This window comes from Chiloscyllium plagiosum, unplaced genomic scaffold (genome assembly GCF_037043375.1).
Source record: "Chiloscyllium plagiosum isolate Xiang-an unplaced genomic scaffold, Cpla_swu_hap1 HiC_scaffold_47, whole genome shotgun sequence".
NCBI lineage: Eukaryota > Metazoa > Chordata > Chondrichthyes > Orectolobiformes > Hemiscylliidae > Chiloscyllium > Chiloscyllium plagiosum.
In genome coordinates this window covers 415874-432994 of record NW_028270185.1, presented here as the reverse complement: position 1 = coordinate 432994, position 17121 = coordinate 415874, and the positions used below count along the sequence as shown (strand labels likewise).

The 17121-nt window shown below is 43.6% G+C and overlaps 1 protein-coding gene across 5 annotated transcripts in view; it reads left to right on the top strand.

Annotated features, from left to right (window-relative positions):
* LOC122544774 (latent-transforming growth factor beta-binding protein 4-like) overlaps positions 1-17121 on the top strand; it is a 257894-nt gene that overhangs the window by 52669 nt on the left and 188104 nt on the right. For all 5 annotated transcript variants that reach the window (XM_087984070.1, XM_087984072.1, XM_087984071.1 and 2 more), the window contains one exon: positions 10479-10703. In XM_087984070.1, the coding sequence (XP_087840196.1) occupies positions 10479-10703 (225 nt within the window). The remainder of the gene's footprint in view (positions 1-10478; positions 10704-17121) is intronic.

Below are 17121 nucleotides of genomic sequence, written 5' to 3'. Positions count from 1 at the left end.
GCTTCTGCAGCTGTACAGGGCCCTGGTGAGACCACACCTGGAGTACTGTGTGCAGTTCTGGTCTCCAAATTTGAGAAAAGACATTCTGGCTATTGAGGGAGTGCAGCGTAGGTTCATGAGGTCAATTCCGGGATTACCTTACACTGAAAGACTAAAGCGACTAGGCTTGTATACCCTTGAGTTTAGAAGACTGAGAGGGGATCTGATTGAGACGTATAAGATTATTAAAGGATTGGACACTGTGGCAGCAGGAAACATGTTTCTGCTGATGGGTGAGTGCCGAACCAGAGGACACAGCTTAAAAATACGAGGTAGACTATTTAGGACAGAGATGAGGAGAAACTTCTTCACCCAGAGAGTGGTGGCTGTGTGGAATGCTCTGCCCCAGAGGGCAGTGGAGGCCCAGTCTCTGGATTCATTTAAGAAAGAGTTGGATAGAGCTCTCAAAGATAGTGGAATCAAGGGTTATGGAGATAAGGCAGGAACAGGATATTGATTAGGAATGATTAGCCATGATCATGTTGAATGGCGGTGCAGGCTGGAAGGGCAGAATGGCCTACTCCTGCACCTATTGTCTATTGTCTATTGTCTATTGTCTGATCTGTTCTATCCATTTCTATCCATTTCTGGGAACGCTGCCTCTATTTTGTCACTTACATGTTGCTTCCTGAATTTTTCTAAATCTTTGGGCCAAATTGAGCTTTTCATAACCCAAGTGCACCTTGTATTTAAAACAAAATTAATAAAATTAGTATGTGCAAGAGGTTTGGTTTTGTTGTTGATTGTGGATAGGTTGATGGTGTAGTTTAGTTTGTTGAGTTAATTCCTGAGAGTCAGGAAGATTCTCTGGAAGTGTGGAAATGGCAGCTGGGACCTACTCTCAGGATTTCTGACTTTCTGCCAAACAGGATTAGGGTTCAGGCAGGTTCAGCTCAAGTGCATGCACCCAACATTTTCAGGGTTGAACATCCCCCACTCTCTGGCAATTTTTGTGCAGTCACTCAGGCCTTGTTTTCAAAGAGTGCTGATTAATGCAACCTATGAGAAGCTGTGAGCTATTGTCTGGATGAGGAAATCTTGTGAATCCCCATTCAGTTTTACAATCCCCTTACTCTCCGTGTTAAGCTTCATGGTTCCACCCCCACCCCCTCTGCCTAGCCTGCAAATTCTCCGTCGAGATTAAAGTGATGCTGGAAAAGCACAGCAGGTCAGGCAGCATCCAAGGACCCCTCGGATGCTGCCCGACCTGCTGTGCTTTCCCAGCACCACTCTAATCTAGACTCTGGTTTCCACCATCTGCAGTCCTTGTTTTTACCCTGCGAATTCTCCGTGCCAAGGTATGGCATTTAGATGCTCATTTACTCACAATGTGCACTATAAACACAGTGGCTCAGTGGTTTGCGCTGCTGCCTCACTGTGCCAGGGACCTGGGTTCAATTCCAGCCTTGGGCAACTGTCAGTGTGGAGTTTGCACATTCTCCCCATATCTGCGTGGGTTTCCTCTGGCTGCTCTGATTTCCTCCCACATCCAAAGGTGTGCAGGTGAGGTGAATTGGCCATGGTGTATTGCCCATAGTGTTAGGTGCATTAGTCAGAGGGAAATGGGTCTGGGTGGGTTACTCTTCAGAGGGTCAGTGTGGAGTTGTTTGGTTGAAGGGACAGTTTTCACACTACAGGGAATCTAATCTAATATATTGTAATACCAATGATTCTTATGTTGACAATAGTGTGGTCCTGAACCTCAGAAACTGCAAGCACTTGAAACTTTTGCAGTTGTATAAAACTCTGGTGCGGCCGCATCTGGAATATTGTGTGCAGTTTTGGTCGCCATACTATAGGAAGGATGTGGAGGCACTGGAACGGGTGCAGAGGAGGTTTACCAGGATGTTGCCTGGTATGGAAGGAAGATCGTATGAGGATAGACTGAGACACTTGGGGCTGTTTTCATTAGAGAAAAGAAGGTTTAGGGGTGACTTGATTGAGGTGTACAAGATGATTAGGGGGTTAGATAGGGTTGACAGTGTGAACCTTTTCCCGCGTATGGAGTCGGGTATTACAAGGGGGCATAGCTTTAAATTAAGGGGGGGTAGATATAGGACTGATGTTAGGGGTAGGTTCTTCACTCAGCGAGTCGTAAGTTCATGGAATGCCCTGCCAGCAGCAGTGGTGGACTCTCCCTCTTTATGGGCATTTAAGCGGGCATTGGATAGGTATATGGAGGATAGTGGGTTAGTATAGGTTAGGTGGGCTTGGATCGGCGCAACATCGAGGGCCAAAGGGCCTGTACTGCGCTGTATTCTTCTATGTTCTATGAAACCCCTTTATCTTGTCTAAACAAACATTGTGCAATTGAGTGAATAGATCAGATAGCCAGAGCTGTCAATCAAACAGGGTCTTCTCTGGGAGTCTATTGGGTGTCTGGGCCTGCAACCAAGCTACATTTGGCATGTTGTTTATTTCTAGTCTGTACTTTAGCCAGTTCAGGGCATTCTGGACATGAAAGGAGAATTACCTGTATTATGTGGTTGTTGGGAAGGATCTGTTTGACTGACTTCACACACACTGCTGTATCTGTATTCAGACATATAATTAATTGAGATCATGTCCCTGTGGTGTTTAGAACTCCTTGTAGATATAAGCAGGTTACTTTCCCTTTTCAGTAGATCCAATCTTTCCTAACGGGAATGTAGTATCCCGTTCCTTTCCTTTATCTGCCAGTTAACATTTCCCCGATGGTGTCCAGTTTTCCCTGCCTTATAAGAGCAGTGTAAAAGTTCTTCTTCAGTCACCCAGCAGCTCTGAAGCTGGTCAATTTCCACTCCCCAGCTCAACCACAAAGCATACAAAGCATTATCGCAAAGTATTGGTATACCACACACAGCCAAAGCCATGTGACAAAATGACAACCTACACAAGCAATGCATGTTTCCCCTGCTCCTCAGTGCTTTACAGCTTAGTTTTGCTGGTGAAGCAGCGTGGAGGACATTTCCCTCCCTTTCCTGAGTGAGGAAAAGCATGAATGCAGGATCTTTCCATAATGAGATGACACTTATCATCTCAGGCACTGACCCCCAGTGATCACTTCGCAAGAACGGAGGCTTGGATGTTCTTGTTCTGAGGCTCAGGACTCCACAGTGAATAGCTCACTGACTGTTGCAACCTTTCAGGGGAGTGATCTTTGTTAAAAAAAACAAAAACAATTTTAATAGCTTGCTGGATTATGAATCAGAATTTGGAAATAGTAGAGAGATGTATCAGAATCATGGCTGTCCAGAGAGATCGGCATCTAATATGAGTTTTGAAACCAGGGGTATCAATGAATGGAAGATTTGTGGTTAGGAAGGATAGTGATTGAAAGATTCCCTGCCTTTAACATGTATATTTGCAGCACAAAGATCTGGATTCCTGTAATGAATGAGAATGTAAAGCATTCTTCCCAAATTACAGCACTCCACATTCTAATGGCACCAGGCACTTAGCAAAATAACTGCTGAACCTTGTTTCTCAAACTGCACACTTTTAAAAGCCTGCAGGGAATAGTTTGAGAGTGTTTTTCTCTCACAGATCACAGTTCCCACCTTTGCTGATCATCAAGGAGTTCTCTCTCTCTTTCTTGGAAAGAGACCATTGTTGTGAGGTCATTGTATTGCTATTCTGCCTCTATTTACTGTTCCATTTCTCAGTTTTTTTATGTTTTTCCCTGACAAACACTTTTCCACCTCACTTGATCTTCTGAAGTCTGTATTTGCTGTGGAGAAGGTGCACTCTGTTGTTGGAGAAAAGCTCCATCCTACTCTCCTCCTGAAACAGTCAGAGTCAATGTAAAACATTTTACACAGGCAACCAAACACAGAAACAGCCTAATTCTGGAACCTTCTGATTAGATTAGATTCCCTACAGTATGGAAACAGGCCCTTTGGCCCAACAGGTCCACACTGCCCCTCCGACGAGTAACCCACCCAGACCCATTCCCTTCCCCGATATTTACCCCTGATTAATACACCTAACACTATGTGCAATTTTTTATAGCCGATTCACCTGACCTGCACAGGTTTGGAAACTGGAGCACCCGGAGGAAACCCACACAGACACGGGGAGAACGTGCAAACTCCACATAGACAGACACCTGAGGCTGGAATTGAACCCAGGACTGTGAGGCAGCAGTGCTAACCACTGAGCCACCGTGCTGCCCCCTGTTAACATTTCTGTTAAATGATCACTTAATCTTCAGTTTTGAAGCTTCACTTCAGGATTAGACCTTCCCATCCCAGCTATTATTTAGAGAATGAATTGGCTTTTAGCTTAGACTTGAGATATTTTTCACTTGTTCCCTGGGCACCAGGAATAAAATATGTAAAGACCCGGGGTCAAAAATTACAAGCATAAACTGAACATTAGATTACATTACAGTGTGGAAACAGGCCCTTCAGCCCAACAAGTCCACACTGACCCGCCGAAGCGCAACCCACCCATACCCATACATTTACCCCTTACCCCTAACACTACGGGCAATTTAGCATGGCCAATTCACCTGACCTGAACATCTTTGGACTGTGGGAGGAAACCGGAGCACCCGGAGGAAACCCACGCAGACACGGGGAGAATGTGCAAACTCCACACAGTCAGTCGCCTGAGACGGGAATTGAACCCAGGTCTCTGGCGTTGTGAGGCAACAGTGCTAACCACTGTGTCACCGTGCCACCCGGAAACATTCTGGAAAGAAACTCAGCAAGTTCAGTCCAACAACTTCTGTTGTTACCTCAGACTTCAATGTCTGCACAATTTTGCTTTTCAGAGTAATACATTGAGAAATTTTGCAACTCTACACTGTCTCCATCAAACACTCCCAGGACAGGGACAGGACAGGGTTAGATACAGAATAAAGTTCCCCATACTCTTTTAAATGGAAAGTAAAGCTCTCTCAACACTGTCCCCATCAAACATTCTCTGTCAGCCAAGGCACAGCACAGGGCTAGATACATGGTAAAGCTACCTCTACCCTATCCCTATCAAACACTCCCATAACAGATACAGCATGCTGTAAGCTACAGAGTCTTTATATATTCATTCAGGAAATGTGGATGGCACTGCCTTGGCCAACTTTTATTGTCCATCCATAATTACCCTTGAGAAGGTGGTCGTGAGGTTCCTTGTTGAACTACTTGCAGTCCATTTGGAATGGGGGCACCAACAATGCTGTAAGAGAGTGAGTTCCAGTACTTTGCCAATGAGTGAATAGAGGTATATCTCTAAGTTAGGATGGTGACTGGCTTAGCAGGAAAACTTGCAGTTGATAGTGTTCTCATGTATTTATTGCTCTTGTCCTTCTAGATGGCAATGTCTATGGGTTTAAAATGTGCTGTTTAAGGATCTTGTAGTTGCTGTAACCTTTCTAGAATTTAGCAAGTTAAGGAGTGATCTCATAAAAGTTTTCAAGATATTAACTGGAAGAGACAGGGTACATAAATGTAAACTATTTTCACTAGTTGGAGATTCTGGAACAATGGGGCATCATCTGAGAAATAGGGCCAGGTGGTTCAGGAGAGATGTTAAAAAGCTCTTCTACAGACACAAAGTGTAGATGTTTGGAACTCTCTTCCACAAACAGCAGTGGATGCTGGATCAGTTGGTAATTTTAATTTTGAGATTGATGAGTGTTTGTTAAGGATAGGTTTTAAGGGATATGGGCCAAAGGTGAGATTATGGAGTTAGGCCACACATCAACCATGGTCTTGTAGAATGGTGGAAGAAAGCTGAATGGCCTACTCTGTTCTGTGTTCTTCACTTGCTGTTACTGTGTGTCAGAATGTTGATAGTGGTGGATGTGCTGCCAATCAAAAGGGCTGCTTTGACTTGAATAATACTGAAAATGTGTTGCTGGAAAAGTGCAGCAGATCAGGCAGCATCCAAGGAACAGGAGAATCGACGTTTCGGGCATAAGCCCTTCTTCAGAATTTACTTGAATGATGTCAAGCTTATTGAATATTGTTGGAGTTGTATTCCAGGTAAGTAGGGAGTGTTCCATCACACTCCTAGTTTCTCCATTGTAGATGGTGGAGTCATCAACACCATCCTCAAAGTTTGGGGAGTCACTGCAGGATTCCTAATCTTTGACTTGTTTTGTTAGCCATTGTGCTTGTCTTGCTTTTTATGTACAGGACACACCTGGGCAATTTTCCACATTGTCAGGTAGATGCTGGTGGTGTAATTGCACTGGATCAGGTTGGCTAGGGGAACAAGTTCTGGAGCAAAAGTCTTCAGTACTGTTACCAGAATGTCGTCAGGGCAGACAGCCTTTGCAGTATCCAGTACCTGTAACTGTTTCTTGTTACCACATGGAATGAATCATGTTGGCTGAAGACTGGTATCTGTAATGCTGGGAGCCACTTGACAATTCTGGCTGAAGGTTGCTGTGAATGCTTCAGCTTTATGTTTTGCACTGGTGTGCAGGGCTCTTCCATCATTGAGGATGAGGATATTTGTGGAGACCCCTCCTCCTCCAGTGAGTTGTTTAATTGTTCATCACCATTCCCAATTGGATATGGCAGGACTGAACTTAGATCTGATCCATTGACTGTGGGATCACTTAGCTCTGTCTATCACTTGCTGCTTATGCTGTATGGCATGCAAATAGCCCTGTTTGGTAGCTTCACCAGGTTGACACCTCATTTTCAGGTATGCCTGGTGCTGCTTCTGGTATACCCTTCTGCACTCTCCGTTGAACCAGGCAAGATCCCATGGTTTGATGGTAATAGTTGAGTGGGGCATATGCCAGACCATGAGGTTACAGATTGTGTTGGAGTACAATTCTGCTGCAGTTGATGGCCCACAGCACTTCATAGATGCTCGGTCTTGAGTTGCTAGATCTGTTCAAAGTCTGTCCCATTTAGCATGGTGACAGTTCCACAATGGAAGGTATTCTCAATATGAGGGTCGGACTTTGTCTCCACAAGGATTGTGCAGTGGTCACTCTTACCGATACTGTCATGGACAGATGTATCTTCAGTCGGCAGATTGGTAAGGATGAGGTCAAGTATGTTTTTCCCTCTTGTTGGTTCTCTCCCCACCTGCTGCAGATCCAGTCTAGCAGCAATGTCCTTTAGGACCCAATCAGCTCGATTAGTATTGCTGTCAAGCCACTCTGGTGGTCGACATAAATCCCGCATCGAGGGTACATTCTGTGCCCTTGCCATCCTCAGTCCTTCCTCCAAATGTTGTTCAAATGGAGAACAGATTCATCAGTCAAGGGAGGATGGTATATGGTAATCAGCAGGTGGTTTCCTTATCCATATTTGACCTTGTGGTCTCTGGAGTCAATGTTGAAGACTCCAGGATAACTCTCACCCAACTTTATCATCACCTCTGCTGGGTCTATCCTGATCATAGGACAGGATGTATCCAGGGATGGTGATGGTGGTGTCTGGGATGTTGTCTGTAAGATACAATCCTGTGAGGCTGCTCATTGACTAGTCTGAGAGACATCTCTCCCAGTGTTGGCACTAGCCTCCAGATGTTAGTGAGGAGGACTTTGAAGGGTCAATAGGGTTGGGTTTGCTGTTGTTGATTCTGATGCCTGGTGTCAGATGGTCCAACCAGTTTCATTTCTAATTTAAGGCTTTACTGCAATTGTTACAACTGAGTGGTTTGCTCAGCTGTTTCTGAGGGCATTTAACAGGCAATGTTCTGTGAGCCTAGAGTCATATGTATGCCAGACCTAAAGGATCTTACTGAACAAAATTCCCTCATAACACAGTCATTATTCAGCTTGTAATTGTTGCAAGTGGGCGGCACGGTGGCACAGTGGTTAGCACTGTTGCCTCACAGCGCCAGAGATCCAGGTTCAATTCCCGCCTCAGGCGACTGACTGTGTGGAGTTGCACGTTCTCCCTGTGTCTGCGTGGGTTTCCTCCGGGTGCTCCGGTTTCCTCCCACAGTCCAAAGATGTGCAGGTCAGGTGAATTGGCCATGCTAAATTGCCCGTAGTGTTAGGTAAGGGGTAAATGTAGGGATAAGAGTGGGTTGCGCTTTGGCGGGTCGGTGTGGACTTGTTGGGCCAAAGGGCCTGTTTCCACACTGTAATGTAATCTAAAGTTCAAATAGTACCATCTGCCGTGGTCCTTGTCCCTGGATTAGTATCCAGCAACAAAACCACTGCCCATTGTCTCTCCCCTCAGCTAGGGGCCCAAACAGTATCCAAAGTTTTCAGCTGTTTCATGATATCACATGAGTGAATCAAATTAACTAAAGGCTGCTATCTGCAATCTGGCAACCTCAACTGGAGTCTGAGATGGAACACTCCCAAAGTAAGTACAGTAATTGGATTAACTACATGTTAAAGTTCCCACTGCACTGACCCATCAGCGAACAGAGGCTGAGTCCCGGAGCAGGGAGCAGAGTGATAAAGGGCCGGAGCTGGAGTGGGGCCAGAATGAACACAAACTGGGTCCTGGAACGACAGCAGATTGAGCACGGGCTGAGTCCTGGAGTGGGAAGCAGTGTGTGTCCTGGAGTGGGGAGCTGAGCAGGTGCTGGTACGGGAGCAGAGCGAGTACGGGCTGGGTGTTGCCAAATGTTCTGAAGCCAGTGGACTTCCAACTCATGTTGGAAAAGGACTAGAACTTTTAAAGTTCAAGTACTTTATAGTCACTTTTATTATCATTCTTGACTTTTAAACTCTATTCCCATACTTACAAATGTATTTTACTCTGTACACACAGTTAAATATCTGTACCGAGGTACTCTGCATAAGATTGCATCCAGAAGGTGACATTACATACGTTTCACTGCATTCACTGAGTGCACATGACAATAAAGGTGATTCAAACACTCCCAGCACAGGGGCAACAGAGGGTTAGGTACAGAGTAAAGCTGCCTCTACACTGACCCATCAAACACTCCTAGGACAGGAGTAGTATAGGCTTAGATACAGGGTAAAACTCCCTCTACCCTGTCCCCACCAAACACTCCCAGCACAGGGGCAGCAGAGGGTTAGGTACAGAGTAAAGCTGCCTCTACACTGACCCATCAAACACTCCTAGGAAACAGTCAGTATAGGCTTAGATACCGGTAAAAAGCTGCCTCTACCCTGTCCCCACCAAACATTCCCAGGACAAGGGCAGCATGGGATTAGATACATAGTAAGGCTCTCTCTACACTGTCTCCTTCAAACTCTTCCAGGACAGGGACAGTATGAGGAAGTTGAGACTGAGACTTAGAGTTTCAATGTCTTTTTAAATTCCCTTCCAACGTATTCTCAGGGAATATTGTTACCTTCTGTGTCAAGCTACCTCAGCTTCACCCCTGGAATGGTACACTGTGCTTGCTTTACATTCCACCCTTTTTTACATCTGCCACTAGGGGTAGTTTAGGCTGTGGGGTCTCAATCTTGAGGCACAGGATTCCAACTTCCTGAACTAGATGCAAGAGGATTTAGTTTCAGTGGAGATGAAAATTGTTTTGCATGTGATTGACTGAATTATTAGCATTTTATTGTTCCCCTGTTTTCTATCAGCCCCCACTTGCTACATATTAAATATATATCTGTCTATGTCGATTATAGAATTCATAATCACAGTGTGGTTGTTCTTTCTCCTAATCTCTACAGCATCTGTTAAATATCAGTAAATCTGCTGAGTCTCCCTCCTGCAAACTGTAGGAATTACACTCCCCCTCTGCCCATGTTCAGTATCAATCTGCATACACTGATCTCACCAGGGGAAACTTATTTTAAACCTATTCATATAAACGTGTTTTTGGTCAACATCTTTCCTGAGTAGATGATATTGTCAAAATATTGGCTATTTTCTTTTTTTTGTTGCTTATACCTGAGAACCTTCATATACAGCTGTACAGTGCTTAGGTCAAACTGTACAGGGATGAGAGTCGCTGGACTATTGAGTCATTGCAGAGGCTTTCCCCCAACTAGGACTGCAATCCGTGAAATTTAGAAGGTTATGGGGTGATTTAGTCATCTGTTTTCCAGAAACAATGGGGAATAAATCCAGTAGATTTGGAGAAAGGACTTCTGCAGTTTGGGAATCTGGGATTAGAAGAGCAATCTTAAAAAATAGGAACAGACCTTTCAGAAATCAAGTTAGAACACACCTATAAATGCAAAGGTTGGCAGAGATTTGGAACTCCCTTCCACAGTGTATTCCGTGCAAATTATTAAGTTTAAATTTTCAGATGGATGCTAAGGAGAATGGGGAACAGTTTGGGTATATGGAGTTATGTCACAGACCAACCAAGACCTCATTAACTTGTTGGCTTAAGGGGCTGAATGGCCTCCTTCTGTTCCTATGTATACATTCCCAAGACAGTTTTCTGCTTGAATGAAGGATTTTAACTCCGTTAGTTTCTGTATTCCTTGAAAAGTCAGTAATTTCCAGGCAAGAGGAGAATTTAAGTTTTTGTGATTTAGACTTTCCTGATGATGTTAACTTGTTTCTACTGCTGTAACATGATTTCTTTCCTTCCAGTCCTCTGTCTGCTTCAGTGCCAGAATGGGGGAGTGTGCGTACGAAAGGATCGTTGCCATTGCCCACCTGGGTTCACCGGGAAATTCTGTCAGATCTCCACCCGGTCAGCCAGCAGCAGTCAGGTTCCCGACAGTTTCCCGACAGTAGACCCAGATCGACACCGTAAACCACGGGTGGAAACTGTATACACTCTTCCACTCTCCAACCAACAGCTTTCAAACCAAAGTAAGAGAAACTTCCTCACAACAGAAATTGTTGTTAAGGTGGAGGATTGATTCTTCATCATTGTTTCAGATTAAATGCAAATTTGACAAATAAGGCTAATAATAATTTTGGTGATGTTATGATGCAGACGGTGAATACTCTTGAACAAACGTTTGAATACCTGCTTTTTTTTATTTTAACTGAGGGGTTTGCCTGCTGGATCTTGCCCTCCTCATGTAGCTTCCGATTTGACCAGGGGAAACAGGGCTTTGCTAGGCTCTGTGCCCAGTGCATTGATTGAGTCAGTCAGAGTTTGCACTGACTTCCTTGCCGTGGAAATAGTTCAGGATCCACCACATATATATTCACATTATGTCCCCAAATTTACCATGTTCAATTATCACAGAATCCCAATAGCGTGGAAGCAGGCCATTTGGCCCATCGAGTCCACACTGACCTTCCAAAGAACATCCCACCCCATCCCCCTAACCCTGCATTTCCCATGCTTAATCCACCTAGTCTCCATATCCCTGGATGCTATGGGAAATTTAGCATGGCCAGTTCAACCAACCTGCACATGTTTGGATTGTGGGAGGAAACCAGTGCAGATATCATGAGAAACTCCACACAGACAAATGCCTGAGGTGGAATCGAACCCAGGTACCTGGTGCTATGAGGCAGCAGTGCTAATCACTGAGCCACCATGCCGCCCCACTTTGACAGCTTCAGAACTGTCTTCTGTGGTGTGTTCAGTAATTCACATCTCTCTCATTTAAAGCTTTGCTGATTGGTCAGTAGGAATGGCCTAGTCTGCAAGAATTGGAGATTACTCTCCAGGTCACTTCTGCAAAAAAGCAACTTTTAAAACAAATACAATTTGTCTTTGTATTTTCGTAAAAGAAAGGCTATCCAAACTGGGACTGGGAACTTGGTGAGCAGGAAATTGGAGACGGAGATGAAATCTCTAACCAGAGTCAGGGGCACTTCTCATTAAACCTGTAAACTGAGCAATGCTGATCCTCTTTTTCCCTGCAAATTGTCCAGATTCTGATGTATGTCTTTCCAGCATTTCTGTTTTATTTGGCATTTTGCATTAGTTATATGGAAACCAGTGAAGGGCCATAATCTATAATAACACCATGGAAACCTTTTGGCTGCATTCGGGAGAGCTTTATAAAAGGGCAGGTCAAATTGACAAATATAATTAAATTTGTTATCTAAGTTATGAACAAAGAAAATAGTCAAAGGATTAGTTTCAATTTGATATATTCAGATGTTCAAGTGACATTTCATCAAATGCTACATGAGTTGTAAAGATCAAGGACATTGAAGAATTGACTGGCTCAGTCCAGTTGAAGCCTGGAGACAGAAATGGGTCAATGCTGTGGCAGGCAGTGCATCAGAGACCACTGGGAGCTTCTCTTTTCTTCACAACCTGATGGTCACAGAGAGATAAATATAGAGACTTGTTGAAATACAGGATGTGCACCAAATGCAATATAATTGGAAATAATACACTCCGTAGAAATTTTGCCAGAATAGAGTGCCTTATCATAAACTGAGTCAGTCACAACCTTTAAGAGAAAATCATAGTCACTGAAGAAGAACAAAATGAAACAATTAAATAAAGGTATGGACATAGGAAAGAAACTGGAATACAGATTCATGAAGCGCCTGAATTCCTCAGCAAAACATCTACAATTCTCAGATTTTATAATGATTGATATTTACTGATAGAGTTAGACCCATTTCCCAGATTTCACTCCTGGAGCAAAAATACCTAATCTCAGTTTCAGGAGTACTTTATAGTCCCTACTTTAAGGAAGGGAAATGTCTGCGAGGGTTCTCACTCCTGCTCAGAATCCATTGAGCCTTGGTGCAGAAAGTATATATGTAATGATGTTCTGTAATACCTCAACAATTGAAAAGGCTGCCAATACTCACTCCCTGAGCTCACACATTAAAGATGAGCACTGAAGTGAGGTAGCAAAAGACTTTCTAGCAGACTTGACTTGCAACCGCATCCCAGCAGGAGAAGGGATGTATTCCAGCAGGAGACAGGTCTGGGAAAGATAGAGAATTCTTCAGCTCTTCACCCTCTGTGCAAACACAGAACATAGATCAATACAGCGCAGAACAGGCCCTTCTGACCTCGATGTTGCACCGACCTGTGAACTAATCAAAGCCCATCGCCCTACATTATCACATCATCATCCATGTGCTTATCCAATGGATTGTTTAAGTACCCCTAATGTGGCTGAGTTAACTACATTAGCAGGCAGGACATTCCACACCCTTACCACTCACTGAGTGAAGAACCTGCCTCTGACATCTGTCTTAAATCTATCACTCCTCAATTTGCAGCTATGCCCCCTTGTACAAGCAGATGTCATCATCCGAGGAAAAAGACTCTCACTGTCCACCCTAATTCTCTGATCTTCTTATATGTCTCTATTAAATCCCCTCTTAGCCTTCTTCTCTCCAATGAGAACAGACCCAAGTCCTTCAGCTTTTCCTCATAAGACCTTCGCTCCAGACCAGGCAACATCCTGGTAAATCTCCTCTGCACTTTTTCCAATGCTTTCACATCCTTCCTTAATGGGGCGACCAGAACTGTACACAATATCCCAAGTGTGGTTGCACTAACATTTTGTTGCAGCATGACATCACAGCTCCAGAACTCAATCCCTCTACTCATAAAACCTAACACACCGTATGCCTTTTTAATAGCAGTATCACTCTGGGTGGCAACTTTCAGGGATCCATGTACATGGACACCAAGATCCCCCTACACATCCACACTACCAAGAATCTTTCCATTGACCCAGTATTCTGCCTTCCTGTTATTCTTCCCAAAGTGAATCACCTCACATTTATCTGCATTTAATTCCATTTGCCACCTCTCAGCCCAATTCTCCAGTTTATCCAAGTCTCCCTGCAACCTGCAACATTCCTCCTCACTGTCCACTATCCCACCGACTTTAGTATCAACTGCAAATTTACTAACCCATCCACCTTCACCTGCGTCCAAGTCATTTTTAAAAATGACAAACAGCAGTGGTCCCAAAACAGATCCTTGTGGCATATCACTAGTAACTGGACTCCAGGCTGAATATTTTCTATCAACCACCACTTGTTGCCTTCTTACAGAAACTGGTAAATCACCTTTAATCCCATGCCTAAACCAAAGAGCTACCATATGGAATCTTATCAAAGGCTTTACTGAAGTCCATGTACACCATGTCAACTGCCCTACCCTCATCCACATGCTTGATCACCTTCTCAAAAAACTCAGTGAGGTTTGTGAGACATGACCTACACTTGACGAATCCATGTTGACTATTTCCAATCAAATTGTTTTTTGCTAAATGATTATAAATCCTATCTCTTATAATCCTTTCCAAAACCTTTCCTACAACAGACATAAGGCTCACTGGTCTATAATTACCTGGGTCATCTTTAACTCCCTTCTTGAACAAGGGCACAACATTTGCAATCCTCCAGTCCTCTGGTACTAAACCTGTAGACAATGAAGACTCAAAGATCAAGGCCAAAGGCTCGGCCATCTCCTCCCTCGCTTCCCAGCGAATTCTTGGAAACATCCCATCCGGCCCAGGGGACTTATCTACTTTCACACCTTCTAGAATTGATAACGCTTTCTCCTTACTAACCTCAATCCTTTCAAGTCTAATAGCCTGTATCTCAGTCTCCTCCTCTACAATATTCTACTTTTCCTGCATGAAAACAGATGAGAAATATTCATTTAGCACCTCTCCATTCTCCACAGGGTCCACACACAACTTCCCCCTTCTGTCTTTGACAGACCCTATTCCTACCCTAGTCATCCTTTTATTCCTCACATATCTATAGAAAGCTTTAGGGTTCTCCTTTATTCTACCTGCTAAAGACTGCTCATGTCCCCTCCTTGCTCTACTCAACTCTCTCAATAAATCCTTCCTAACTAATCTGTAACTCTCCATCGCCTCATCTGAACCATCACGCCTCAACGTCACATGAGCCTCCCTCTTCTGCTTAACAAGAGATGCAATTTCTTTAGTAAACCATGGTTCCCTTACCTTATCACTTCCTCCCTGCCTGACAGGGACAAACCTATCAAAGACATGCAATATGTGTTCCTTAAACCAGCTCCACATTTTGATTGTCCCTATCCTCTGCATTTTGCTGCCCCATTCTATGCATCCTAAGTCTTGCCTAATCACATTATAATGCCCTTCCCCCTATCTATAACTCTTGCTCTGTGGCACATACCTATCCCTTTCCATCGCTAAACTAAACGTAACCTTGTTTCATTTTGGGGTGGAATCTGCTTGCAGCTTGGGTAATGGCATCTTGGACAGTTTGGAGTTGGGGTGAAGAGCCAAGTCTGGAATGATGTGTGGTCAGTTTTAAGTTTTAGGCGCACAGTGTTTCTGCATCTAAGAGGTCGAAGTGTCCACTGCAAATGGCAGAATAGAAAACTTACATTTTACTGGCCACATAGGCATTCAATTATTTTAAATTGGTCGAAACAAAAGGACATCTACAGTAGAAAGTTTATTGATTTACTGTGCAGTCATTATAGAAACTGGGATTCTGAGAAAGGGATAGAAACTGGCAATTTTAAATAGCTGGGTCACTGTGGAGAACAAACTGGGAGTGATTGTTTGGCTGTTAATCAGCCTCCTGAGGCCAAGCACAAGTCCACTTGCTTCCAGGCGCAATAATACTTAACAAAAGCCATTTACTAAACCCGTTTATCGTCATTTTAATATTTTTAATGTTTGGCCAGTCAGAACATTAATCTTGTCCTGGAGTATGTAATTGTCACTTAAACAAGCACACAATGGGAAACATTGTTGGAGTTCACAGGGTATTGTAAGATTATTGTACAGATTTGAAACTGCTTTGTAAGTAACCAGACACAGAAGGCTGTGAGAAACAGACTGAAATGCTTTAATGTGCCACTATAAAGAGTAGCAGGCACATAAATAATTGGAAAATATATTTCTTTCTGGCCTTGTCACTCCCTATCTCTCCAACCTCCTCCAGCCTTCCTACCCGACAGACAATCACATTCCTTCAATGTTTACCTTTGATATTCGTATCGTGCACTTTAAGTATGGTGGCTTTAGTGACTGCCTTCAGCTGTGAGGACATTAACTTCTGAAATTCACCTTTATAAACTTCTCCAAGTTCTGTATCTCTAGGGTTCTCTTTAAGACTCAATGATTTGATACAGTAGAACTAGAGTATTGGACAAAAAACCCCACATTTTAACAAAGCCTTTTGCTTCGCACACAGGACATTTTGTAAGAATATCAGTGTAAAGGTAAATTACATTTTTTCCCATAAGGGTCAAATGCTAGTTTGTTGGTAAGTGGATGGTCATGCCATTGCCATGCACCAGGTACATAATGATTAACAGGTAATTAAAAGTTTGTTGTTTAAATTTAAATCAGGCAAGCTGACTCTAATTGGTCAAGGATTTGGTCTCAGAAATGAACCAGTGAATGGTGGTCACCTATTCTGCTGAATTAAGTCAGATACCATGTATATACATGCTCTTTCTATCTACAAAGAATAGGGCCCTTTGTATTCATTTATCTACCTTCCAGTATGTACTGTATACCACACTGTGATCCTGACTGATAATGCTAGATGGAACTGTACCACACTCAGCATTATTTAGCAAATGTCCAATAATGGAATCACGTCTAATGTTGGAGACTATATTTTAATTTTGAGAACATGGGCTGATTAGGTACATGATGTGGAGGAGCCAGCATTCGAGGGGGGTGGACAAAGTTAAAAATCACACAACACCAGGTTATAGTCCATTTGGAAGCACTAACTTTCGGAGTTTTGCTCCTTCATCAGGTGGCTATTGGACCAGGATGTCTTATGGTCCTGCTCCACAGCTACCTGATGAAGGAGCAGCGCTCCAAAAGCTAGTGCTTCCAACAAACCTTGAGTACAGGAGTTGGGAGGTCATGTTGTGGGTGTACAGGACATTGGTTAGGCCACTGTTGGAATATTGCGTGTAATTCTGGTCTCCTTCCTATTGGAAAGATGTTGTGAAACTTGAAAGGGTTCAGAAAAGATTTACAAAGATGTTGCCAGGGTTGGAGGATTTAAGCTATAGGGAGAGGCTGAACAGGCTGAGGCTGTTTTCCCTGGAGCGTCGGAGGCTGAGGGGTGACCTTATAGAGGTTTACAAAATTATGAGGGGCATGGATAGGATAAATAGACAAAGTCTTTTCCCTGGGGTCGGGGAGTCCAGAACTAGAGGGCATAGGTTTATGCTCAAAATGTCAATTCGCCTGCTCCTCGGATGCTGCCTGACCAACTGTGCTTTTCTGAAGGGATGGGATGTTTGGTATGATCTATCAATCTTTGGGTTTTCCAGTTAACAGACTTAGCTTGGCAGTTAACTGTCAAC